The sequence below is a fragment of the Engystomops pustulosus genome, chromosome 4, assembly GCF_040894005.1.
Source record: "Engystomops pustulosus chromosome 4, aEngPut4.maternal, whole genome shotgun sequence".
Lineage (NCBI taxonomy): Eukaryota > Metazoa > Chordata > Amphibia > Anura > Leptodactylidae > Engystomops > Engystomops pustulosus.
This window is the reverse complement of record NC_092414.1, coordinates 137,215,099-137,243,030: the sequence shown is the minus strand read 5'-3', so window position 1 is coordinate 137,243,030 and position 27,932 is coordinate 137,215,099. Positions and strand designations below refer to the sequence as shown.

Sequence of the window (27,932 nt, the reverse complement as noted above, 5' to 3'; positions counted from 1 at the left end):
AATGACAGCTCCAGCAGAGTGACCATCCAATTTTGCACAACATACAAGTACAGTATTGCAGTACTGCCCAGCTATATAAAGTCTATGTATAAGCAGTCTTAAAGAATTATTTTTTTTATGCTGATCAATGCCAACAGAACACCACAATATAGGAGTATATAGATTCATTTTATACATACATTTAAAAAAGGACAGAAGACCAGAAAATACTGTACAAAATACAGGTTTAAAAAAAGTGTATGTACAGGATATAATTGAAATAAAAACTTTTGAGTTTTTGGTTACCTGCATATAGCATTTTACCAAATGAGATAGATATCCGTTACAGAAAGACACTGGAAATGAGTCCATATAGTCACTTATCTTCAGTATACATAAATACTGTTGAGTCCTGTACTTGTCCATTCACCACTGCAGCATTTTGCGATTTTTGATTTCTTGGTCACCAAGTGAACAGTCCATTATAATGTTATGCATAAAGTCTGTTATTAAGATACAGTACTAACGTGATAAAAGGATAGACTCAGCTGTAGTATGTGTAAAGAAATTTGTCTTTATAGTCACTGGTCAGCAACAGATGGAGCTGTGTATGTCTTGAATCTCTCATGTGCCTTCTGTTGACTAAGGAGACGCAGAGACATTGTATCCAGTCCTTCATGAAGTCCTGGTTTCTGGGACACCTCTACTGTGTAATCGTTGGCCTAGTGAGGAAGAACAGAAGTTTCAGTGAATACAAAAGAACGGCAACTACATACACAATGTACCATAAAAGTTAATGCAGTGAAAAAGAAAAAAAGTTTCCTTTAACCCTTTCCATGCCCAGCATGTATTCAATGGGTCCTCAAGGGTGGCACCTCAGTATTCAAGGACGTATCAGATACGTCCTGGCTTCAAAAAGCCATAACTTGCGATCGACGGCACCTTGCATCTCTCAGTTCCTAAGCTATCTAAAACAGGAGAATCTGCTTTTGATACTTGCATTGCGTTTCTAGATGCCAGCGAGCCAGAGAAATTCACTTAGAATTAATTTTGAGTGTGCTAAACCTGCAAATGCACTATTGATACTAAAAAACTGTTTTGTCTATAGAATATATTGTTGTACACTCACCAGCTGTAGGGATGCCAACATGTATCTGCAAACTTCATAGGGTTGCCTGTGTGCCATTAGACTTGCAAAGGATCTCCACTCTCCCACCTTATTGAATTGTGACACTAGGCGATCGCCATAATCATGAATATCAAAAGCTCCTCTTTCTTCCTGGAATATAAAAAAAAAAGCATGCTTATATATTTTTATATATTTAATTACTATTATTACTGTATAATATACACACATATAATATATATACACCTTATATACATATTCTAAGTTTTGTACTGTATCTCTTTGGTTGCCCCACAGAAATTAATAGAGAAGGGGCTTGCATGATGCTGCTCCATTCTGAAGTTGCTAAGAAAACTTTAATCATTTCTTATTAACAAAAGACAGCAACCTTAAATCCATCCCTGAAGTTGGGTGACCTTTGATTTAAGCAATGTGAATTCTTCAGTATGTACCTGTTCCTGAAGCTGTGGTCCCATTTTATCCTCCCATTCTCGCACACGCAAGGAAAGAACTGTTTCTTGGGCATACTTCTGGGAATTTGCAATAAATAACTCCTAAAATAATAAAAAAAAGATAGAAATCACTTTATCAGGAATATATTAAAGGTTATGGATACTTATCAACACACATGTGGTAGTAGCTTCCTCTAATAAAATTGTAAAAAAAAAAAATGTGAAAGTGCATCTGAGTTCCCTCTTCTATGTTCATACTTTTAGCTGTGGGGCTAAAACTGTTTATATTTGCACAGGTACATTCCCTGCGATTAAGAAAAGCAGGAAAGGGGCTTGGTGCAGATCACACACCTAGGTGGATAAGTCAGTTTCCTAATGTCTGTATCAAGGTTACCCTGTCCTGCAACGATAAAGAGAAACCCTATGCTCTTCAGAGAAGCTAAATGGAACACATTCATCCTGTAGAGCAGCTTACATGTGAATTCTCACTTACCACATTTCTTCTCACAAGTTCCTCATATGTCAGTTGGTCCTGGAGCTCTATAGGATCTGGAAGATAGAAAATGCAACTTTTAGCCTGAAAACTCCTTGAAAAAAAATATTTTGACAACATAAAACCTACCAGCTCAGGTAAGAGGGGTTGCAGAGGCTACTGGGCATGGTGTAGCCTTTCCTCCCACTGCCCAGAGAGGCTACCCCACACCCCAGTAACCTCTGCCATAATCTGGTATAATTGAGAGGCTCAACCGACGTCAGCTCATTTACATGTTTTTTTAAAGTCAATTTTGGAGCAATGCACCAAATATAGTTCCAATTCGTGATTAAAGAAGCAATGGAATGCTGGACATCTACCATTAGTGAAACTGGTGGTAGAGGTTCTTTAAAGTAATATTGAGTATAAACCGTGCGATTATCCATTACCAACATCCGCACAAGCTGGTTCTTCACGTAGGCTAGCTGGAATGTTCATACCCAAATCTTCATGGTCTGAGAGATCTGTATTAAAAAAAAAAGTGCAATATGGGGAAGAATGTTATTTCTATACAATGAAATGCTACGAGGCAATTTACCAGCATTGAACAGATGCCGGAAGCATTTTGGTATTGTGGCATTATTTCTGAACCATCACTAAGGTAATAGGGTATACCTCCCAACAGAACACATGCTGCAGTGATATAGGAAGTCTGAACCCTACTTGACATAATAATATGTCACACACACCTGCACCATCATCATGATCCAGATAATCTGCATCACGCACTTCATCCACATGATTGACTGGGTCATCTTCAGCAAGCAATTCTGCCACCTTTTCAAACTGTGGCCCCTACACAAAGAAAAAAAAAAAAGGGGGGGGGGTGGAAATAAATTAAAAGTAGTGAAGAGGCTAATAGATGAGAATATCATATGCTAAAGAAGTCATGCCACCAATATTTATAGATAATTATTAAAAAGGCATTTCCAGGGGAAGAACTTGGCATCAGTGGTGAGGCACATCTACAGCTTCTGTACAGAAACAGAAGCCAGCAGTGATGGATGGTGGTGCAGGAGAACAGGAGTGGGGATAGAGGCGGGACAGTTTTTTATTTTTAAAAGATCCCCTGGGAACCCCCATCCCCTAGGAAATTAACCATTTAAAAAAGAAAACACACATACAAATACGCACCCAGGCTGCTCTTGAAGTTGATCCCAGCGCTGTTCTTTGCTAGTCTTAACACACCAGGATTACCTAGAAAAGAAACGTATAATTAGCAGCTCAGAGAGCAGGGACAAGATGTCCGGCTGCCAATTATGCATGCCCCCTTACCTCCCTTTCCCATCCTGGGATAGCGAGGTGACTCCACACGAAGGGCGTGCATAATTAGCAGCATGGATTTTCGGACATCTCGCCCCCATGCTGCAAATTATAAGTTTCTTTTCTACGTGATCTCTGCTTAGCCAAGGACAGTGTCGGGATCATCAAAAGGAGCGTGTGTGAGCATTTGTAGAGTTTTTTTTTCTTCAATCAGCCAGTTAAAAAAAATTTACATATTCCTAGACAACCCCTTTAATTTATTATGTGTATTTATATATTTATAGTGTGTCATTTATGTTTTAAACTAATATAGCAATTTTTTTTATTATGACCAGTTGTGAATTCAATTAGCTTCACAAAAAACATTGTATTGTAAGATGCACCCACTCAGGATATAAATTGAGTGTTGCAACATTTCAGCCAATATTCAGAATAATAGAATTACCATTTTTTTCTGGAGTTGCCTTTGTGCAGCAAGACGTTCTTTGGCATGTTTCCAATACAATACCTCCATATCTGCAAAATAAAAATGTATGTCTATTCTATGAACCAGGGAGAGGCCCAACAATAGCTAGTGGATCATTATTACATTTGAAACACAGTTAAGCCTCCAGTGAAGATTCCCTCTTAGAGTCAGAAAGCTCACATGCTGAGAGTTGCTCTGGTGAGCTTGACCCATTCATGGAATCTGTTAAATATATGTGCAACTTCAATGTCAACAGAAGTTACCCATGGCTCTAGAAGCAGCATGTACACTGTACAGGCTTTAATGACTGTATATATGGCTGGCTGCAGGCCCGCAACATCTCTGAGCGCACAGCCCCGTCGGCTCACAACTATGATGTCAGCCACTGGCTATATACACTACAGGAGTGGAGGGGTCTGGCTGGCTATATACACTACAGGAGTGGAGGGGTCTGGCTGGCTATATACACTACAGGAGTGGAGGGGTCTGGCTGGCTATATACACTACAGGAGTGGAGGGGTCTGGCTGGCTATATACACTACAGAAGGGGGGGGGGTCTGGCTGGCTATATACACTACAGAAGGGGGGGGGGTCTGGCTGGCTATATACACTACAGAAGGGGGGGGGGGTCTGGCTGGCTATATACACTACAGAAGGGGGGGGGGTCTGGCTGGCTATATACACTACAGGAGGGGAGGGCCTGTCTGGCTATATACACTACAGGAGGGGAGGGCCTGTCTGGCTATATACACTACAGGAGGGGAGGGCCTGTCTGGCTATATACACTACAAGAGGGGAGGGCCTGTCTGGCTATATACACTACAAGAGGGGAGGGCCTGTCTGGCTATATACACTACAAGAGGGGAGGGCCTGTCTGGCTATATACACTACAAGAGGGGAGGGCCTGTCTGGCTATATACACTACAAGAGGGGAGGGCCTGTCTGGCTATATACACTACAAGAGGGGAGGGCCTGTCTGGCTATATACACTACAAGAGGGGAGGGCCTGTCTGGCTATATACACTACAAGAGGGGAGGGCCTGTCTGGCTATATACACTACAAGAGGGGAGGGCCTGTCTGGCTATATACACTACAAGAGGGGAGGGCCTGTCTGGCTATATACACTACAAGAGGGGAGGGCCTGTCTGGCTATATACACTACAAGAGGGGAGGGCCTGTCTGGCTATATACACTACAAGAGGGGAGGGCCTGTCTGGCTATATACACTACAAGAGGGGAGGGCCTGTCTGGCTATATACACTACAAGAGGGGAGGGCCTGTCTGGCTATATACACTACAAGAGGGGAGGGCCTGTCTGGCTATATACACTACAAGAGGGGAGGGCCTGTCTGGCTATATACACTACAAGAGGGGAGGGCCTGTCTGGCTATATACACTACAAGAGGGGAGGGCCTGTCTGGCTATATACACTACAAGAGGGGAGGGCCTGTCTGGCTATATACACTACAAGAGGGGAGGGCCTGTCTGGCTATATACACTACAAGAGGGGAGGGCCTGTCTGGCTATATACACTACAAGAGGGGAGGGCCTGTCTGGCTATATACACTACAAGAGGGGAGGGCCTGTCTGGCTATATACACTACAAGAGGGGAGGGCCTGTCTGGCTATATACACTACAAGAGGGGAGGGCCTGTCTGGCTATATACACTACAAGAGGGGAGGGCCTGTCTGGCTATATACACTACAAGAGGGGAGGGCCTGTCTGGCTATATACACTACAAGAGGGGAGGGCCTGTCTGGCTATATACACTACAAGAGGGGAGGGCCTGTCTGGCTATATACACTACAAGAGGGGAGGGCCTGTCTGGCTATATACACTACAAGAGGGGAGGGCCTGTCTGGCTATATACACTACAAGAGGGGAGGGCCTGTCTGGCTATATACACTACAAGAGGGGAGGGCCTGTCTGGCTATATACACTACAAGAGGGGAGGGCCTGTCTGGCTATATACACTACAAGAGGGGAGGGCCTGTCTGGCTATATACACTACAAGAGGGGAGGGCCTGTCTGGCTATATACACTACAAGAGGGGAGGGCCTGTCTGGCTATATACACTACAAGAGGGGAGGGCCTGTCTGGCTATATACACTACAAGAGGGGAGGGCCTGTCTGGCTATATACACTACAAGAGGGGAGGGCCTGTCTGGCTAGATACACTACAAGAGGGGAGGGCCTGTCTGGCTAGATACACTACAAGAGGGGAGGGCCTGTCTGGCTAGATACACTACAAGAGGGGAGGGCCTGTCTGGCTAGATACACTACAAGAGGGGAGGGCCTGTCTGGCTAGATACACTACAAGAGGGGAGGGCCTGTCTGGCTAGATACACTACAAGAGGGGAGGGCCTGTCTGGCTAGATACACTACAAGAGGGGAGGGCCTGTCTGGCTAGATACACTACAAGAGGGGAGGGCCTGTCTGGCTAGATACACTACAAGAGGGGAGGGCCTGTCTGGCTAGATACACTACAAGAGGGGAGGGCCTGTCTGGCTAGATACACTACAAGAGGGGAGGGCCTGTCTGGCTAGATACACTACAAGAGGGGAGGGCCTGTCTGGCTAGATACACTACAAGAGGGGAGGGCCTGTCTGGCTAGATACACTACAAGAGGGGAGGGCCTGTCTGGCTAGATACACTACAAGAGGGGAGGGCCTGTCTGGCTAGATACACTACAAGAGGGGAGGGCCTGTCTGGCTATATACACTACAAGAGGGGAGGGCCTGTCTGGCTAGATACACTACAAGAGGGGAGGGCCTGTCTGGCTATATACACTACAAGAGGGGAGGGCCTGTCTGGCTATATACACTACAAGAGGGGAGGGCCTGTCTGGCTATATACACTACAAGAGGGGAGGGCCTGTCTGGCTATATACACTACAAGAGGGGAGGGCCTGTCTGGCTATATACACTACAAGAGGGGAGGGCCTGTCTGGCTATATACACTACAAGAGGGGAGGGCCTGTCTGGCTATATACACTACAAGAGGGGAGGGCCTGTCTGGCTATATACACTACAAGAGGGGAGGGCCTGTCTGGCTATATACACTACAAGAGGGGAGGGCCTGTCTGGCTATATACACTACAAGAGGGGAGGGCCTGTCTGGCTATATACACTACAAGAGGGGAGGGCCTGTCTGGCTATATACACTACAAGAGGGGAGGGCCTGTCTGGCTATATACACTACAAGAGGGGAGGGCCTGTCTGGCTATATACACTACAAGAGGGGAGGGCCTCTCTGGCTATATACACTACAAGAGGGGAGGGCCTGTCTGGCTATATACACTACAAGAGGGGAGGGCCTCTCTGGCTATATACACTACAAGAGGGGAGGGCCTGTCTGGCTATATACACTACAAGAGGGGAGGGCCTGTCTGGCTATATACACTACAAGAGGGGAGGGCCTGTCTGGCTATATACACTACAAGAGGGGAGGGCCTGGCTGGCTATATACACTACAAGAGGGGAGGGCCTGTCTGGCTATATACACTACAAGAGGGGAGGGCCTGTCTGGCTATATACACTACAAGAGGGGAGGGCCTGTCTGGCTATATACACTACAAGAGGGGAGGGCCTGTCTGGCTATATACACTACAAGAGGGGAGGGCCTGTCTGGCTATATACACTACAAGAGGGGAGGGCCTGTCTGGCTATATACACTACAAGAGGGGAGGGCCTGTCTGGCTATATACACTACAAGAGGGGAGGGCCTGTCTGGCTATATACACTACAAGAGGGGAGGGCCTGTCTGGCTATATACACTACAAGAGGGGAGGGCCTGTCTGGCTATATACACTACAAGAGGGGAGGGCCTGGCTGGCTATATACACTACAAGAGGGGAGGGCCTGGCTGGCTATATACACTACAAGAGGGGAGGGCCTGGCTGGCTATATACACTACAAGAGGGGAGGGCCTGGCTGGCTATATACACTACAAGAGGGGAGGGCCTGGCTGGCTATATACACTACAAGAGGGGAGGGCCTGGCTGGCTATATACACTACAAGAGGGGAGGGCCTGGCTGGCTATATACACTACAAGAGGGGAGGGCCTGGCTGGCTATATACACTACAAGAGGGGAGGGCCTGGCTGGCTATATACACTACAAGAGGGGAGGGCCTGTCTGGCTATATACACTACAAGAGGGGAGGGCCTGTCTGGCTATATACACTACAAGAGGGGAGGGCCTGTCTGGCTATATACACTACAAGAGGGGAGGGCCTGTCTGGCTATATACACTACAAGAGGGGAGGGCCTGTCTGGCTATATACACTACAAGAGGGGAGGGCCTGTCTGGCTATATACACTACAAGAGGGGAGGGCCTGTCTGGCTATATACACTACAAGAGGGGAGGGCCTGTCTGGCTATATACACTACAAGAGGGGAGGGCCTGTCTGGCTATATACACTACAAGAGGGGAGGGCCTGTCTGGCTATATACACTACAAGAGGGGAGGGCCTGTCTGGCTATATACACTACAAGAGGGGAGGGCCTGTCTGGCTATATACACTACAAGAGGGGAGGGCCTGTCTGGCTATATACACTACAAGAGGGGAGGGCCTGTCTGGCTATATACACTACAAGAGGGGAGGGCCTGTCTGGCTATATACACTACAAGAGGGGAGGGCCTGTCTGGCTATATACACTACAAGAGGGGAGGGCCTGTCTGGCTATATACACTACAAGAGGGGAGGGCCTGTCTGGCTATATACACTACAAGAGGGGAGGGCCTGTCTGGCTATATACACTACAAGAGGGGAGGGCCTGTCTGGCTATATACACTACAAGAGGGGAGGGCCTGTCTGGCTATATACACTACAAGAGGGGAGGGCCTGTCTGGCTATATACACTACAAGAGGGGAGGGCCTGTCTGGCTATATACACTACAAGAGGGGAGGGCCTGTCTGGCTATATACACTACAAGAGGGGAGGGCCTGTCTGGCTATATACACTACAAGAGGGGAGGGCCTGTCTGGCTATATACACTACAAGAGGGGAGGGCCTGTCTGGCTATATACACTACAAGAGGGGAGGGCCTGTCTGGCTATATACACTACAAGAGGGGAGGGCCTGTCTGGCTATATACACTACAAGAGGGGAGGGCCTGTCTGGCTATATACACTACAAGAGGGGAGGGCCTGTCTGGCTATATACACTACAAGAGGGGAGGGCCTGTCTGGCTATATACACTACAAGAGGGGAGGGCCTGTCTGGCTATATACACTACAAGAGGGGAGGGCCTGTCTGGCTATATACACTACAAGAGGGGAGGGCCTGTCTGGCTATATACACTACAAGAGGGGAGGGCCTGTCTGGCTATATACACTACAAGAGGGGAGGGCCTGTCTGGCTATATACACTACAAGAGGGGAGGGCCTGTCTGGCTATATACACTACAAGAGGGGAGGGCCTGTCTGGCTATATACACTACAAGAGGGGAGGGCCTGTCTGGCTATATACACTACAAGAGGGGAGGGCCTGTCTGGCTATATACACTACAAGAGGGGAGGGCCTGTCTGGCTATATACACTACAAGAGGGGAGGGCCTGTCTGGCTATATACACTACAAGAGGGGAGGGCCTGTCTGGCTATATACACTACAAGAGGGGAGGGCCTGTCTGGCTATATACACTACAAGAGGGGAGGGCCTGTCTGGCTATATACACTACAAGAGGGGAGGGCCTGTCTGGCTATATACACTACAAGAGGGGAGGGCCTGTCTGGCTATATACACTACAAGAGGGGAGGGCCTGTCTGGCTATATACACTACAAGAGGGGAGGGCCTGTCTGGCTATATACACTACAAGAGGGGAGGGCTGTCTGGCTATATACACTACAAGAGGGGAGGGCTGTCTGGCTATATACACTACAAGAGGGGAGGGCTGTCTGGCTATATACACTACAAGAGGGGAGGGCTGTCTGGCTATATACACTACAAGAGGGGAGGGCTGTCTGGCTATATACACTACAAGAGGGGAGGGCTGTCTGGCTATATACACTACAAGAGGGGAGGGCTGTCTGGCTATATACACTACAAGAGGGGAGGGCTGTCTGGCTATATACACTACAAGAGGGGAGGGCTGTCTGGCTATATACACTACAAGAGGGGAGGGCTGTCTGGCTATATACACTACAAGAGGGGAGGGCTGTCTGGCTATATACACTACAAGAGGGGAGGGCTGTCTGGCTATATACACTACAAGAGGGGAGGGCTGTCTGGCTATATACACTACAAGAGGGGAGGGCTGTCTGGCTATATACACTACAAGAGGGGAGGGCTGTCTGGCTATATACACTACAAGAGGGGAGGGCTGTCTGGCTATATACACTACAAGAGGGGAGGGCTGTCTGGCTATATACACTACAAGAGGGGAGGGCTGTCTATATACACTACAAGAGGGGAGGGCAGGCTATATACACTACAAGAGGGGAGGGCTGGCTATATATACTACAAGAGGGGGGACTGGCTGGCTATATACTACAGGGTTGGGGCTGTGACCAATGCATTTCCCACCTTCGGCTTATACTCAAGTCAATAGGTTTTTCCAGTTTTCTGTGTTAAAATTAGGAGTCGCGGCTTATACTCGGGTCAGCATATACGGAAATACTTCAAATAAGATACGGAGCCAAAAACTGCAATACTTTTGTTCTCAGCAGCCACTGTGTGTAGCTCTTTGTTTAGAAAAGTAATATCTGCACCTATTGGTTGCTATGGTCATGCAGACCATTTAATTTAAAGGGAACCTGTCAGCAGAAACTGACCTAATAAACTACTTATGTTTTATGATCCAGTGTGGTGGAAACATAGAAAAATCAGATGTAGATTGGTTGTCTAAAGTCAAGACACCAAAATCAAGCTCTCTTCCGCGGAAAGCCCCTTCATTGTAATGGATGGACCTGCATCCATAGACATCACTAACCAGATCTCTGTGATATCATTCATTGGACTTCAGGAGGAGGCGGCGTTCAGAACTCCCCAACTTGACTTCAGTGTTAAACTCTCCGCCTCCTTCACTTTATACAACCAATTTACAGCTAACTTAAGTTGATTTTCAGGATGATGCCACCACACTGGACCATGAAAGAAACAAAAACTAGAAGGTGTTACGCTGCTTGACAATATTCTGGTAGTGGTTTATTAGGCCAATTGCTGATGACAGGTTCCCTTTAAATGTTTTAAAGTTTTGATAGAGGAGACTCATTTTTCTCTTCACAGCATACAGGCCGTCCATATCTTAAGGACACCCAACTTACAGATGGCTCATAGTTAGATGGACAATAAATGTAATTTATTGTACTTTTACCCCCAGGCTGCAATGATCAGCTGTAAGAGTTATCAAAGGTGTCTGTAATGAAGCTTTATCGTTAATCCTTGTTCTTATGACAGCACAACATTTTGAAAATCCAATTTTTGTGTGAAGTTACACTTACAAAATGTAAATCTTTCGACTTGCATACAAATTCAACTTAAGAGCAAACCTATCTTGTAGGTAACCCGGGGACTGCCTGTACATAAAAACCTACCTGCAAAGGTTGGACCTTTCCTTTTCGACTTAATAGCTTCTGCCCCATCCCAGGCTGCAAAGACAAGAACAGTTATGAAGTAAAAACCTGGCACATGCATTACTCTTAACTACACATAAAAGTTATAAATTGAAAATGAAGTTGTATGTTGTGGAGAGTTGTACTATGATTAAATAAAGAAAATATAAAGTTTCCTAAGGCACTAGGATGCTGGGAGTAATAATACCTTCTCCCCAAACTCACAAATGTGGTGCCAACAGGCAGATGGATGCATATTGCTGCATACTTCATCGCATAATACAGTGCCTAAAAGTGATGCTAAAGGGGTTTTAACCACTTACAAAAAATACACAACTCATTTCTTTCACTTAAATGGGATTAAATCTGCCCAAATTATAAGGCATTTGCCTTTTTTTCATGCCAAAATGTGTGGCAAGAGACGCCTTTAAAATTTAAGTAAACATGACATTCTACTTCATACTCACAAGAAGAAGTGAACCACTTCATGAAGTCTTGTAGCTTGCAGGGTAATCTCCTTTTTCTCTTGTTATTTGATGAATCATCTACTATACCACGGGGAACTGTATAGTGCTTGCCTTACAAAAAACACAACAGTTTAGATCTGGATTACAAACCCAAGACCATCCATAGCTCAGGATAGAATTTTTACCTTTTTTAAGGGGCTTTTCTTCAGAAGATTCAAAGGGGTCTAAACTGCGCCATGGGTCCAAAATGTTATTCTAACAAAACAAAAACAAAAGTTATATATTATGCACACTTCATATAATAAACCTCTAAATTGACCATGACAAACAGTGTAGTAGCAGAATGTATGTAAACCAGTAATGTATACAAATGAAAAGGGTCAGTTCACACCATTTCATTTCAGTTTACCCACCATGCACCTACACGTGCTGAATTTTCTCACATGTAATACTAGCAACTGCTGTTAATACCGTACAGCGTACTGGAAAGCATAAGGCAAAGTACCTTGACATTTGAAACTGGAAGCTCCTTCATTGCTCTTTGTCGCAGTTCATACCCTCGTTCTTCTGTTTGCATCTGTAAATAGGTTTTGTTACATTTTGTTGCATTTTTCTTTACCTTCATTTTGAACACTTATTTTACTCTCAAACTGGTATTTTACATATGTTTGGGATAACATTCTATTAAGCCATAAAGGTCAGATAAATGTGAATCCCAACTCTTTGACCAACACAGTCTATTCACGTTGAAGGGCTTGTCCACTTTCCAAGAAATCTTTTTTATATATTAATTATTATATATTATGTATATCTGTTAGATATATATATGTCCCCTTGCCTCCTGTGATAGTTTCATCCTTTCCCCATTCTAACCATGTTGCCCTAAACACACAACTTCCTGCATCTCACCCTATATTTCTTTCACAGTCTCAGTCTCACTGACACACACCAGTAGATGGGGCAGAGCAGGACGAGTGATAACTCTCGTGGTTCAGCTCCTCCTATTTATCAGTGTTCAGACATGTAAACAAAGATCCCTGGAGAGTGTTGCAGACAGAAATTAGCAGAAATGCTTAACCCCTTAAGGACGCAGGGTTTTTCCACTCATTTCTCGCTCTCCAACTTCAAAAATCCATAACTTTTTCATTTTTACGTGTACAGACCTGTGTGAGGGCTTATTTTGTGCGTAACAAATTTTACTTTCCCGTAATGTTATTTTAAAATGCCGTGTACAGCGAAGCTTAAAAAAAAATTCCAAATGTGGGCTCAGTTTTTTCGACTTGGACTGTGCACTCAAAATAACACCTCAGCTTTATTCTTTGGTTTGGTGCGATCGCGGTGATACCACATTTATATAGGTTTTATTGTGTTTTAATAGATTTTCAAAAATTAAACGAATATGTACAAAAAAGAAAAAAAAATTTTGCCATCTTCTGACGCTAATAACTTTCTCATACTTTTGTGCACGGAGATGTGTTAGGTGTCATTTTTTGTGAAATGAGGCAACGTTTTCATTGCTACCATTTTGACGTCTGTGCGACATTTTGATCATTTTTTAAGTGATGTAAAAAGGTATAAAAAGTCGCATTTCGGACATTTGGGCGCCATTTCCTGCCTCGGAGGTCACCGCCGTCCGTAACTGTTTTTATATTTTGATAGAGCGGGCAATTTGGGGCGCCATGTACCCTCGTGTCAAAAGAAGACCCGAGGCTACCATGGCAACCAGCGGCAATGACAGGGTTAATAGCCGCGATCGGTGCAAGCACCAACCGCAGTTATTAGCGGTGGGGGTTTTCTGCAAAATGCAAAAACCCCCACCTTTGTATGAAGAGGACTCAGCCCGTGAGCCCTCTTCATACACTCCTTATACCCAAAAACCATGCATGTCTACATAATAGTTGATGTGGTCAGCAGGGTACTGATGCCTCTGCATACTTTACATTGGTCTCTCCAGCTGTATATTGTCATTCAGAAGAGACAGTCCAGTGTATGGCTACTTTGCAAATTTCACTGAGACAATGCTGCAGAGTCCCGTATCACCAACAAGTGCATATTATTTAGGTTACCGATCGTAAAAAAGATGGCGGCGCCCCTGCGCCGCCGTCGACTTTGCCAGCGGCAATGACAGGGTTAATAGCCGCGATCGGTGCAAGCACCAACCGCAGTTATTAGCGGTGGGGGTTTTCTGCAAAATGCAAAAAACCCCACCTTTGTACGAAGAGGACTCAGCCCGTGAGCCCTCTTCATACACTCCTTATACCTCTGCGCCGAAGAGCTACGGCGCAGAGCGTTAAGGGGTTAATGCACATCCAGGGATTATTATTTAGGCAGTAAAGGCAAATGGGCAACCTGTGTAAAAGAGTGGCCAACAATTAAACCCCTTAACAGCAAGGCTCTTTTTCGTTTTTTGCTTTTAAATTTTCACTCCTGACCTTTAAAAATCTATAACTTTTTTATTTTTCTATATAAAGAGCTCAGCGACGGCTTGTTTTCTGTGTAACAAATTGCACTTCATAGTGACAGTGTTTAATATTCCTTGCTGTCAACTGGAAAGCGGAAAAATTTTTCCAAATGCAGGGAAATTGGTGAGAAAATGCATTTACACCATTTTCTTGTGGACTTGGACTTTACGACTTTCACTGTGCACTCCGTCATGGTAATAGATTGCCGCTCCCCGATTAGGTCCCGGGTAGCGACAATACAATGTCGCTGGTAGCAATCTAAGGGTCAACACTTGCGATTGGTGCTAGCACCAATAACAGATTTTACCAGTGGGTGTGTTTGCTGCAATATGCAGCAAACGCCCACTTTGACATAGAGGGCTCAGCCCATGTTGGTAAGGGTTTAAAGGTAGTTTCTGAAATTATTTAGATCCACTTTGGACAGAGGCCGTGTTGCCAGGAGCCAGATTTTACAAGAAGTTACAGGCCAGAGGTAGGACCAATACCTTGTCATTAAAAGAATAGTCTGTAGTGGTAGACAGAATGCCATGAAGCAAGCACACTAAGTTTTTACTACCAGAATGGACTCTGCAGATCAAAGACTGAGTCATCGGAAACACTTTAGGCAAATACAAAGTTTCGGAAGGTATGACACAAAAACACATTCTCAAAAGAGAATATAATTCTGGTACCTGCTGTCGCTGAATGTGTTCAATAGGTTCCATTTCAGCATTCTCTACCTCGTCGTGATCTTCCAGTGGAGCAAAACCATCATCATTCCCTATATATAAATACGGAAAGCATTACCACAAAAACCATGCATGTCTACATAATAGTTGATGTGGTCAGCAGGGTACTGATGCCTCTGCATACTTTACATTGGTCTCTCCAGCTGTATATTGTCATTCAGAAGAGACAGTCCAGTGTATGGCTACTTTGCAAATTTCACTGAGACAATGCTGCAGAGTCCCGTATCACCAACAAGTGCATATTATGTAGGTTACCGGATCGATGTAAACAGTGAAAACTGATTGCTGGGGTTGCCAAGTATAACAGATATGCTATTAATACTATACTAAACCTGGAAACAACAATTTATATGTTCTATTTTGTAATCACATCAGCAAAAGGACTTACTCGACGTATACAAGTGTAAGGGCCTCATCACAATGTTCAGTCTGTGTAACCAATAACCTACAGCTACCTATTAACTTTTGTTAGGATCAGATTTGCATTACAAAACAGGGCTGCAGTAACACTTTCCTAGCACCCTTACAGAGATCCTCACTCACCATTCTCATCAGAGAAGTTCAACACTGGAAGAGGCGCCTCACATTCAGCTTCCATTAGATCATTCTTATCACTTTCTATATTTTGCACACCTGTAGAAGAGAAATGCTTCTAGTCTTGATATACCAATATAGTAGCGTTTAAAAGGATGAAACCCAAAAATGGCTTCAAAAGGGCTAGATAGGGAACACAAGTAAGATTGGTGGATGCTTTTGTACCCGGTTGGAAGCTGGCATCATCTGGTCTTTGGACACGTTGCATAAATTGTGTTGGGGACATTAAAGCTAGTTCTAACATGAAGGCACCGCATGCATGAGGGGTGCAAGTGTTCATACGGAAATCCTTCCTGCTGGCCAAAATTTCTCCTTTTCGACTGAAACATACAAAGATATATTGGTATATATTAGCCCTTGCATCACTGCACTACAGCTATATACATCCTTATATCACGGATATGACAGTCACAAACTTCAAATGGCTATATCTTCTAAACTGTGGCACCAACAAACATTGTTCTGGTGTAAGTTTATAGATGAAAATAACCCCCAAAATACTATCAGGATAGTGAAAGAACCTTCATGTCATCTAGAAACACAATCCTGGTGTGATATTAAAAGAAAATTCTCATCTTAAGAATCCACTACAGTTGTACCAAATAATGTAAACATAAACAGCTGTTTAAGTGCAGTGCCATATAATATGTCATGTCATTTTAAACACTTAAAACTTTACGCTCTATACACTGCGAAATTATGGAGTTGGTTCGGTTATTAAATATTGCACTTGCACATGGAGGGTTGTCACTAAGTGGGCCCTTATGCTTACAGTAATGAATTGACAGATATTTGAGCATATTAAATAGAACAAATAAGATGCCGCAAGTAAGATATCATAAGCAATTTAGAGAAATCAATCTCACCTGCAAAGAGGGTTATTTTTCTTTTCCACTTCCTCAGGGGGAACAAGCGCCATTGGTGTAAGTGGAACAATATTCACCATCTTTAAAATCAGAAGCAAAATGATTCATGTAATACAATATATATACATACATATATTATATTATATATACACATACATATATATTCATAAATACCCACAGGCACAGTATTTTTCGGACTATAAGGGGGACAAAAAATCCTTTGATTTTCTCATAAAGCAAAGGTCCGCCTTATTGTCCAGTGCGCCTTATATATGAACGGTACTGACAGACAACATCTGCCTTAAACTGTGCACAGGTCTGCCACCTGCTGGTCATTCATCCTTATAATCAGGTGCGCCTTATATATGAACCTAGACATTTTAGCAGGCATTTATTGATGGTGCGCCTTATAGTCCGAAAAATACTGTAATAGGAAAATGGGAAAACATGCCGAGATGACAAAACGCAGACGTTTGAGAAAAACAAAAAAAAAAAGTCAAGCTATTACATGGTAACATACATTTGGGTTTTGGTCCTTTTTCATATCAACGTTGGTTTTCTTGGGATCACTTATATCATCTAGACTGAGAAACTAAAACAGAAATAAAATAAATATAACAGAATTGAGAAAACAATGCAAGGTGCACTAAAGACCATTTGCATTTATAATATCGATACAAATAAAATATCTTTATTATTTTTTATTATTTATGACTATATATGGCACTACCATACAATATTAATGCCACTATTTAATTCGGTGAAGAAACAAATTTTAAAGTAGTAAATTGAGCCACTTTCCGCTTTTTATTTAACGTATACATTTAACAATAGACAGAAGGAAACAGTATCTGCACGGATTACTTAATATGTGGGGATTTGCATAGCATTTCCAAGCGGTAAATCTGCAGTGTAATACATAACCATTGTACTGTATTGGAAAGGGCTTGAGTAGAATTATAAGATTAAAGATATTTGCAATACAATATTTATAGGACACAATATTTAAAAAGACCGTTACATGGTACTATAACAGGACCCCTTTAACCATGGCCTACTATTGATCACAGTTCCACAAATCTCACCTCTTGCTCTTCATTGTGGTTTGGGAAGTTAGCATCTTTGTCTACTCCATCTTCCCCAACAGAGGCTGGCTGCTGGTCCCGTCTAAATAAAACATGGAGTTTTACATTTAGTTCAATAAAACTTAAAAATAAGTCGTTTTTAGTAAACAACTATGAAAGCAGGCTAGATATTCCACATATATAAGAGAGCACAAACAGAAGGGTATTATTCAGATATTTATATAATTAAAGTAAATCTACCCCCAAAATCAAGCATGATAAACCAGGGACACTTACTGATAAATCCAGGCATATATTATGCTAATGAGCCTGAGGGGCTCTGCTGGATGTTTCCAAAGCCCCTCAGATGTCTTTTCACTACTGGCTGTTACTATAAGCAGAGAAGGTCTCCCCTGCCCTTCGTTCTGATGAAAGATGGTAGAGGGAGGGGAGACGTGTTCTGCTCATTGTCATAGCCTGTGAAAAAAACATCACTATGCCCTTCAGGCTCATTAGCATAATTGGACAAGTTTATTTTAGAAGGAATGAGGTCAGGGATACAAATAGAAGAATACCACAGTCACCATGATCAAATGTATATTTCCTTTAATGAATCAGCAATCATGCAGGCTGTTGCTTCACACATCTCTAGGAAAGCAAACAGCGAAGCAATGTCCTTGAATGCTCTTAAGCCATTCTATTAAAGTGGTTTGCCCATAAAAGAAAGTTCTCAAATTTTAATGCACATAGTGAGGTTTACTTTTTTTTGTTTTATTGCCGTTTTAGTTCCCATCACTCAGGGGGGGTTAGTCTAAAAGTCAAGAGTCTGAACGGGGACTCTAAGCAAACACTTCATGAATCCTTTGTGCTGTGAGATGCTGTGTGCTGACAATGTGGTTAGATTATCAGAGTACAGGTTTATATACACTTATTTGGCTTCCAAACATTCCACTGGCACCTGACACATAGAAAAAGAGAGATGAGACAGATCAGAGATAAGGTGTACGAGATAGATATGACACACTAAGCTCCCTCCCTTTATATCAAGACCTTATCTTGTAGAAAATATTGTAGCTCTTCTGCAAGCTGCTGGGGGGCAGGAGGTGCCTCTGTCTGTAGTGCTCTCTGCCTCCTGCCCCCCGCCTGCAGCACAAGAGAAGCTATTCATGTCAGATGGATCTGCCCGATCAAATTCATGAGTTTATGGTCGTATCCAGGGTCAGCCAAAATATAAACACCAGGACTGATAGAGAAACGTTAAAATTATATCAGTGAAATGCTGTATTTGTGTTAACAGCAAATTAGAGAATGCATTATTTTGTCATCCTGATTATATTTTAGAAGCTTGTCTTGGTGGGAATACCCCATTTAAGGTGATAAAAAAGGTGTCAGCTTTGGTGGTAGGACTTGCAAATTTATTTAAAATGATTCTTATGTCCCAACTGCTCAACTTCTTGCATAATGCTTCAGTATGGCTCCCAATAAAGTTATTTCAAAAATCTAGAGGGTGGCTTAAAGGCAGGACCATTTCATACTGCATTAGTGACAATTGTGATATCAAATTGTGGTGGGAAGTAAGAGGCATATTAGCCATGGATGGATATAATTATGCAGATCCCATCGTGGCCTAATGTGTTGTACCATGAATTGAACAAACTCCCAAAGGTTAGTCAAGGAGTCAGTGGGTATCTAGAGGTATTTCAACAATTTATTTGATTGAAATTCATTTAATGTGGAACTGCCTAAAAGGTAAGACGATACTGGCAGCCTGTCCTAGAATTAATACACAAGGTTCATGATATTTCTGTTCAGTGTACACCCATTGTATGTATCCTAGGTCATCTCTCTGACTTGCTTGAACTGGAGAGTCGCCGGCTGGCTATCTCGAGCGTCCTGTGTCTAAGAAACGGATTGCATCTCATTGGAAAATCCCTGAGCCTCCTACTTTAGCAGTATAGGTCAAGCGAATTCATCTTTCGATTCAACAAGACAAAATTTATGTTAAAAAAAAAAAAAAAAAAAAAAAAAAAGGAATGGTCTCAAAAGATTTGATGGCATATTGGGACATATCATTTGCCCTCTGCTCGGCTACATTCTGTACTGGCTGAGGGACTGTCTGCTGGCTCTCCTATGTAATTGTTGTGTATCTATATTTTGTGCCATTGCATTAGTGCTGACTGGGATGTGCTACCTTGGGGACTGTTGACACAGATCGAATCCCACACTACAAGGTGACTCCCAAACAGCTTGTAGAGATACTTGTTTCTGGACTTGGACTTTTGCGCTTACACATTAAAGAGGACCTGTAACCTGGAATAATCCCTCTAGGAGCTGCTTACTAAAGTAAGCAGCTTCCTATCCCCACCTCAGTAATAGCAGTGTTAAATCGCTAGCTTTATCGGAACATACTGATAAATCTAGCAAGCATTGCACTACATAGCCCTCTGAACTCCGGACCAAGTATTAATGAGGGGGCGGTCCGAGGAGGTGGTGACTGTCGCATGAAACCTGGAAGTCGTCGTCGGACCACTCCCTAATGAATAGGCTATACAGCTTTAAGTCTGGTCTGGCGTTCTGGCTGCTATTTAGTGCAGTGTTTGCGACCTTTATCGGTCTGTTCCCATAAAGGTAGCGATTTAATACTGCTAATAATAGGGTAGGGACAGAGAGCTGCTTACTTTAGTATGTGACAGGACCTCTAAGTGGAGAGTGTTAAGTGTGCTTGTATGCTGTATAATTCAGAAAAATTCTAATAAAAACATTTGATCAAAAGTAGTCAGCTTGACAAACTATTTAGGGCAGTTTGCCAAAAAGCAAGTTTGTTCAGACAAATGTGCTCCGTTTCTGCATGATTTAACAGACCAAGCGAGTTTCTGTGAACAAAAATACTAAACTTACTTCTTGTTAGAAATAAAATCCAGGGCTTGATACACCAAAGAGTAAAGATATTCTACCTGCATAAGAAAAAAAAAGTAACATTAACATATGCAAAACCAAAACTGTTCTTATTCTACAGATCCCAGATCCACAAACATGATGTGATTCTTATCTTTACCAAGATACCAAAACCATAGTTCTGGGTACTCGGGAACAGAAGAGGACTTTGGAAGAGATTTTATTTTCACAGGTAAATAGGCGAGATGTCACATAATCCGAGGATGTTAGTAGTTTGGGTGTTCCTGAACGTCCTGAAGCGGTACAAGGAGTATGAAGTGGGCTCACGGGCTGAGCCCTCTACAAACTCAGCGAGTGTTTGCTGCATAATGCAGCATACACCTGTCGCTAACACTTACAAACACGGGTATTAACCATTTAGATGCCGCCGGGAAAGGTGCAAGGCTCATGGGCGCCGCCATCTTCATTTCCATCAGCACGCGAGAATTTGTTGCAAAGACAGCTGTGAGGCCCCCCCCCCCCCCCAAGCCTTTCTTTAGGCAGCATCTTTAACAATCTGTGGGTGCCCAAATGTCAATTGCCACTTTTTCACCATTTTGCATCATATAAAATTTTGAAGACAAAGTGATCAAAAGGGTGTACAAACCTCAAAATGGTAGCAATGAAAACGTCATCTCGTGCCACAAAAAAAATGAACCTTACATTGCGTTTGATTTTTTTTAAAATTAAAACATAATAAAAACCTTTATCAATTTGGTATCGCTGTAATCGTACCAAACTAAGGAATACAGCTGAGATGTCATTTAGGGCGCACAGTTAAAGTTGTAAAAATAGAGCCCACAAGAAAATGATGCAAATGTGTTTTTTCATCAATTTAACTACATTTTACCAGCTTTCCAGTGCACTGCATATTAAATACTGTCACTAGGAAGGACAATATTTTGCATAGAAAACAATCTCTTATATAGCTCTGTACATGGACAAATAAAAAGTTTAGGGGATTTTGGTTGATGGGGAGCGAAAAATGGAAACCGAATAATGAAAAAGGCCAGCAGCATAAAGGGGTTAATGAGAAAATCTGGTAACGGATTTAGCACACTTCTTATGGAACACTACAGCAGCGGGTAGGGGCTGTGTAGAAGTTCAATGCAAAGAGACAAGAGCAGTAGAGACTCAAAGTCAGGCTATAATCCTGGAATATTGATCAATTTTTCATAGTCCTGCAGATACGAACTATAGTCAAAAGGAATGACTGTGCTGGGCTTTTTTCCCCGACACTATCTGCAGTTCAGTATGGTCCTAATATACCGTATTTTTATAGGCCAGTGCACCTTATATATGAACTTATACAGAAATGTACTACAGACAAGATGTACTGTACATTTACCAGTGTTTAATAGCTCCATCCCCAGAAATTTCCTGCACCTTCCCACACAGTATACAGGGTCCCTAGCTCCTGAAGTGCCCTGGCACCACAACTAACATTGTGCCCATCCTGCCCTCCCCTAGCAGGGAGAGACCAGAGCCGCCATAGTGCCGACCACAAGGCAATCATCATCATTCGTAAACAATCCCCCATACCTGCCAGCCCTGTAACAGGGGAAAGAGAAGGAGCCACAGGGAACCCCACAGGAATAACACCCTGGCTGAGGAGGGAAGGAGAAGGGGCAGAGGGAGACCGCTTAACCCCTGCTGCATCACCCTGCATTAACCCCCAGCAGCCATACCTCTGAGATCGGAGCTCTCTGACACTCTGAAGACAAGTTTCCCAGGAAGTGTAGCTGGCTAGAACTGTGCACAGGTCTGCCACCTGCTGGTCATTTTTAGGTACTGCATTCGATCCTGCGCCTTATACTCCAGTGCGCCTTATATATGAACCTAGATGTCTTAGCAGGTTTTTATTAGAGGTGCGCCGTATACTCCAGTGTGCCTTGTAGGCCGAAAAATACGGTACTGCCTTTTAAGTACGATACATTTTCTTTAACCCCTTAGTGTCCAACCATATGGATTTCTCCGCCTGCCACTAAGGGGCCTTGGGCTAGGCTGACAGGTTTTTTCGTCGACCTAGCCCAAGTTGTGACCCGGCTGTCCCTGCTCTAACAGTCCAGATCAGAATGAGTTCCGATCCGAACTGTTTAACCCCTTTGATTCCAGCATTGACCGTGGGATCTCACCCACGGCTCCCTCTTCCTCCTCCTTTTTGATGAACAGTCTGGGACCTAATGAAGGTCCCCGGGTCTGTCCAAGTCACAGCCTGCTCGGTCCATCCCCTGCCTGTCAGCCTATGCAGATGCATAGGCTGGCACTTCTAATCCACTGCAATTCATCGTTATTGCTGTGCATTAGTATGAACTAGTCACATGATTACTAGTTTTTATGCTAGTAATGTAAAAATAAAAAAGGAAATGAAATAAAATTCATTAAAATGTCCCAAAAACAAGTAAAAAAAAAAAAATTAAAAAAAAAAACAGTCACGGCAATGAACCCCGTAATGGAAAAAACACTAAACTTCACTTTTTTGCCGTTTTCCAACTCATAAAAAAAATAGTGAACAAAAGGTTGCACAGTCCCCAAAATGGTAGCAATGAAAACATCAGCTCGTCCTGAAAAAAATAACACCAGAATATGTCAAAATGAAGACTTTTCTTCGTACAAAAGGTTTAAATTTTATTTACCCTATTAACACCTAATAAAACCTATATACATTTAGTATTCCTGTTATGAATTAAAGAAAATTAAGTGAATGCAGTTTGTCTATTTCAATGCATTTTTAATTCTACTTTACAATACTGTCACTAGGAAGTGTTAAAAAAAAAAAAAAAGCCCGCATACAGCTCTTTACATGGAAAAATAAAAAAGTTATTGATTTTTGAAAGTAGGGAGCGATAAACAAAGTAAAATTGAAAAAGCTCATCAGTGGCAAGGAGTTAAAATGCCCCCTATATGACATGATAAAAAATTTAAAAATTCTCTGGGGGAGGGGGGCTGGTTTTGTGGTACCTGAGACCACATTCAGATGTGTCATTTTGGTTGCGTTTTGAAATGCAAACCAAAGGCTCCATTCATGATCACATGTTTTGGTAACATTGCGTTTTCAACACGTTAACTAAACGAGAAGTAAATGCAATCTTTCCTCAACATGCAATGCGATCGCAACCAAAATGCAATATGGGAATGTGGCCCCAGGGGCTCTGCAAACATGTCATGGCACCCGAAAACCATTCTGCCCTAAAAAAGCCTAATGGCTCCATCCTTCAACGCAAACCATGCTCTGACAGCGGGTTACATCCATATATGGGGTGTCCTCTTACTTGGAAGAAACCACACAATGTATTCAGTTTATGTGGGGAAATTTTAGTACTAAATTAACATAATAATGATAAATATTAGTGAATTCCAAATCAAAACTTCATTTTGTTGAAGTTCTGTAAAATACTTATAGGTTCACAACCTTCCTACTGGCTGTAGTTTGAGGGGCGATGTGAGGGGTGTCTATTGAAAGATCTTCCCCAAACACCTATAGAAATAAAATGGCCCCTAAAATAATTGATTCTGACATTTTCTTGAAAATTTTAGAGAATTCAGTTTGATTTGTGATCTTTCTAGCATCATAATAATTCGAAAGGACACTAAGGACTCATTGACACGACCGTTTGGGGGACATATGAAAGCCTGCACGCTTGCGATGCGCGGTGGGCATATGTTTGTGTAAATGCAGTCTTATAACACAACACCAACACAAAGCGGAGATATGGTAAATATTAGTTTGTAACTGATTCTGGTAAGTTGGAAAAAAAAAATATATCACGAAAAAAAAACACTCAAAAACCCTTGGGTAAGTTAAAACGTTCTTACGTTATTATCGGAGTGACACATGCTGGTTTTGAAAATAGGCCTTCATCATCAGGGCACAAATGAGCCTGGTCACTAAGGGGTTAAACATCTTACCTTTTTACTGTAAATACATGCAGATCCTTGGATAAGGAGAGCAGCTTCTGCAAAGTTCATAGTGGTTTTGCCTCCATCAAAAGATATACAGATCTGATCCAGCTATATTTAAAAAAAAAAAAAAAAAAATTACCATGTAGCTTAATATAAATGGAGAAATCTACAGTAACATAAAATAAACTGAATTTTGTTAAATATAATTCAAGATAAATATACCTCTTATGGGTATGTGTCCTGCCATTCCACTGATTGCCAAGCATAATGCTCATCTATCTCCAGCACCATCATTCAATGTTGGAGAGTGCCAGATATATCCGAGTGCTGTGCTTGGCAACTCAGTCACTACCTCTTTCCCACTGGGGGTCCCAGCAGTCGGAGCTCCACCGTTTAGCTTTAAGTGTTTTTGACATGGGCATTTCAACTGCTTCTTTTTAAAGCATCTTAACACACAGTACACTTGTGGTATCTAAATTTTTCAATTTCTGGTAAAACAGTTTAGACGGGGAAAGTATACTAAAGGTGTTGACGTTTAAGTGCATCATGCAATCCTAGTACCTTCATAACACCTGTATGTCCGGATTTTGAAACCCCTTCTCTTATGCTGTCCCCTGCAGGGCTGTGGGTAATTTGTTTGCTTTGTTTGGATACCATTTTTGCAATCAAATGACTAATAACTTTTTCTAAATTTAGAAAAGGGGGCACATTTATAAGAACTTAATCCTCAGGGCTCGTTCACATGTTCTGTTTTGGTCTGCATTTTCATTGCGTTTGAAACGCATTACAACCGCTGTGGAGAGGCGATTTGCCCAGTTACATTACTGTTAACATTTGATTTTACAAAAATGCAGTGTAAACGCGATATTAACACCTACATTAACAGTATTAATGCATTGATTTTGTTAACATGGGTGTTAACAAATGTAAACAGTAATGTAATTGGGCAAATCACTTCTCAGCTGTTGTAATGCATTTCACGTGCAATGAAACCAAACGCAACGTGTAAACTCACCATCAGGCTGTGTGCACATGTGTTTTGAAACGCATTATGAACACATGGGGGCAAACTGCATCACTAAATACATATACTTCTTGTGCCCTCCCTCATCCTCAGACTGCAAGCTCTTGCAAGTAGGGTCCTCAATCCTATTGTCTTATATCACTGTTGTTACTGTTATGTCTTATTTTATTTGTATATAGCCCCCGCAATCTGTAAAGCACTAGGGAACCTGACTGCGCTATATTAAAGATTATTATTATTTTTTATAGTGCATGTAATGAATCTATGTGTGTGTGTGTGGGGGGGGGATGGGAGTTGAACCGGCTACATATTATAAATCTATGTGGGGGGGGGGGGGGTGAGGCTGCTGCATATTATAAATCTATGTGGGGGGGGGGTGAGGCTGCTGCATATTATAAATCTATGTGTGTGTGTGGGGGGGGTGAGGCTGCTGCATATTATAAATCTATGTGTGTGGGGGGGGGGGGTGAGGCTGCTGCATATTATAAATCTATGTGTGTGTGGGGGGGGGTGAGGCTGCTGCATATTATAAATCTATGTGTGTGGGGGGGGGGGTGAGGCTGCTGCATATTATAAATCTATGTGTGTGGGGGGGGGGGGGTGAGGCTGCTGCATATTATAAATCTATGTGTGTGGGGGGGGGGGGTGAGGCTGCTGCATATTATAAATCTATGTGTGTGGGGGGGTGAGGCTGCTGCATATTATAAATCTATGTGTGTGGGGGGGTGAGGCTGCTGCATATTATAAATCTATGTGTGTGGGGGGGTGAGGCTGCTGCATATTATAAATCTATGTGTGTGGGGGGGTGAGGCTGCTGCATATTATAAATCTATGTGTGTGGGGGGGTGAGGCTGCTGCATATTATAAATCTATGTGTGTGGGGGGTGAGGCTGCTGCATATTATAAATCTATGTGTGTGGGGGGGGGTGAGGCTGCTACATATTATAAATCTATGTGTGTGGGGGGTGAGGCTGCTGCATATTATAAATCTATGTGTGTGGGGGGTGAGGCGGCTGCATATTATAAATCTATGGAGGGGTGAGGCGGCTGCATATTATAAATCTATGGAGGGGTGAGGCGGCTGCATATTATAAATCTATGGAGGGGTGAGGCGGCTGCATATTATAAATCTATGGAGGGGTGAGGCGGCTGCATATTATAAATCTATGGAGGGGTGAGGCGGCTGCATATTATAAATCTATGGAGGGGTGAGGCGGCTGCATATTATAAATCTATGTGGGTAGGGTTGAGGCGGCTGCATATTATACATCTATGTGGGTAGGGTTGAGGCTGCTGCATATTATAAATTTATGGGTGGATGAGGGTGCTGCATATAAAAATGAGTTGTAGATAATAAATCTATGGGGGTGCGAGGCGGTTGCATATAATAAATCCACCCTGTAAACACGTGTTTATTGCAAAGGGGCCAACTGAGGCTCTGTCACCCAAGGTTTCCTTACTGAAACCTGTAGCTGGCCCTGCAAATAACCTTTGTGAAAAACTGTCACAAAGATAAGGGGTCAAAAAGTATCATGTGCTTTACCTTTTCTTATAAATATTAGGGATCAATGCAAAACATAAGTTACCATTTTCAAAGCACATGGGATTAGTGATGCATTTTGCCCTCATGCATTTGCAATGCGTGCGTTTCAAACCGTAGTGAAAATGTGAGGTGTGAATCCAGCCTCAGGACACAGCACATACTACAAGGGGTCAGAGTCATCTTATAAACCTGACTTTTCAATCTATCCACTCGATGTGAATTTACCTCTTCCAAATACTCGCCCAGCTGAGAGGCCACATCCACCTCCCAGTTCTTGGTCATGTCCCTGATGGGCTGCAGCAGGTGGGTGTACCTGGACTCTGCGTCCTCCATCATGTATGGGTGCACCTGGAATAAAGCCAATATGTAGTAATGCAGAGAAGACAGAAACAAGGCAATCACACTATGTACGGTATGAAGAGGGAAGTGGTGAAAGCAAAGATCTGGGCACTACACAAGTCATGTATCAGAACGCAGGCTGCACTACAACTGCCAGCATGGACAGCTACAGCCCTGGAGACATGTCACACATTGTAGTGTAACCAGCATCGGGCGCACACGTTATAGAGCAGCGATATACACTCAGCCATGTCTCCCTGTACGTAACTAGATCAACTGGACTCACCTCAGCGCGGCCGTAATATAAAGAGTACAGTGCTACAAGCCGCCTGCTGTCCGCTAACACATAAAACTGCTGCTCTCCGTTACCCTTTCGTCTTCAGCACGCCATTTTTGTTATTCCCGCCTAGCCCGGTACAGACGCGTACTTCCTGAATCTTCGAAATCTACCAATCGGCTGATGGCGACTGGGAGTACAAAGATGGCTTCCGAAGGACTTTGGGTGTAGCTAGGTGGCGCTGACGTTTGGACAGCTAAGTCTCACAAATTCACAGGAGTCCTGTACAAGTCACCCTGTCCCATAGCACCGATCATCTTTGTAATTATTTTCGGATAGAGGAGAGTTCACATG

The 27,932-nt window shown here is 43.1% G+C and overlaps 1 protein-coding gene across 1 annotated transcript; it reads right to left on the bottom strand.

Annotated features, from left to right (window-relative positions):
* Positions 1–149: 149 nt before the first annotated feature.
* NCAPH2 (non-SMC condensin II complex subunit H2) lies at positions 150–27,775 on the bottom strand. The gene is made up of 21 exons (XM_072147601.1): positions 27,588–27,775; positions 27,188–27,310; positions 24,402–24,503; positions 20,457–20,512; positions 17,580–17,661; positions 17,015–17,086; positions 16,495–16,574; positions 15,794–15,948; positions 15,578–15,667; positions 14,978–15,066; positions 12,350–12,421; positions 12,030–12,099; positions 11,845–11,955; positions 11,360–11,413; positions 3,798–3,868; positions 2,779–2,884; positions 2,479–2,553; positions 2,051–2,106; positions 1,558–1,659; positions 1,109–1,258; positions 150–701 (listed from the first exon to the last, which is right to left on the bottom strand). The coding sequence occupies exons 2-21, from the start codon at positions 27,296–27,298 to the stop codon at positions 561–563; spliced, it is 1,845 nt and encodes a 614-aa protein (XP_072003702.1). The 5' UTR covers positions 27,299–27,310; positions 27,588–27,775; the 3' UTR covers positions 150–560.
* Positions 27,776–27,932: the final 157 nt, after the last annotated feature.

Coding starts and splice junctions, on each gene's coding strand:
- NCAPH2 (XM_072147601.1), bottom strand. CDS start 27,298: ATGATGGAGGACGCAGAGTCCAGGTACACCCACCTGCTGCAGCCCATC. Junction 15,067..15,577: donor GAACTTCTCTGATGAGAATG/GTGAGTGAGGAT, acceptor ATTTATATATAG/GGAATGATGATGGTTTTGCT. Junction 2,554..2,778: donor GGATCATGATGATGGTGCAG/GTGTGTGTGACA, acceptor TTTTTAATACAG/ATCTCTCAGACCATGAAGAT.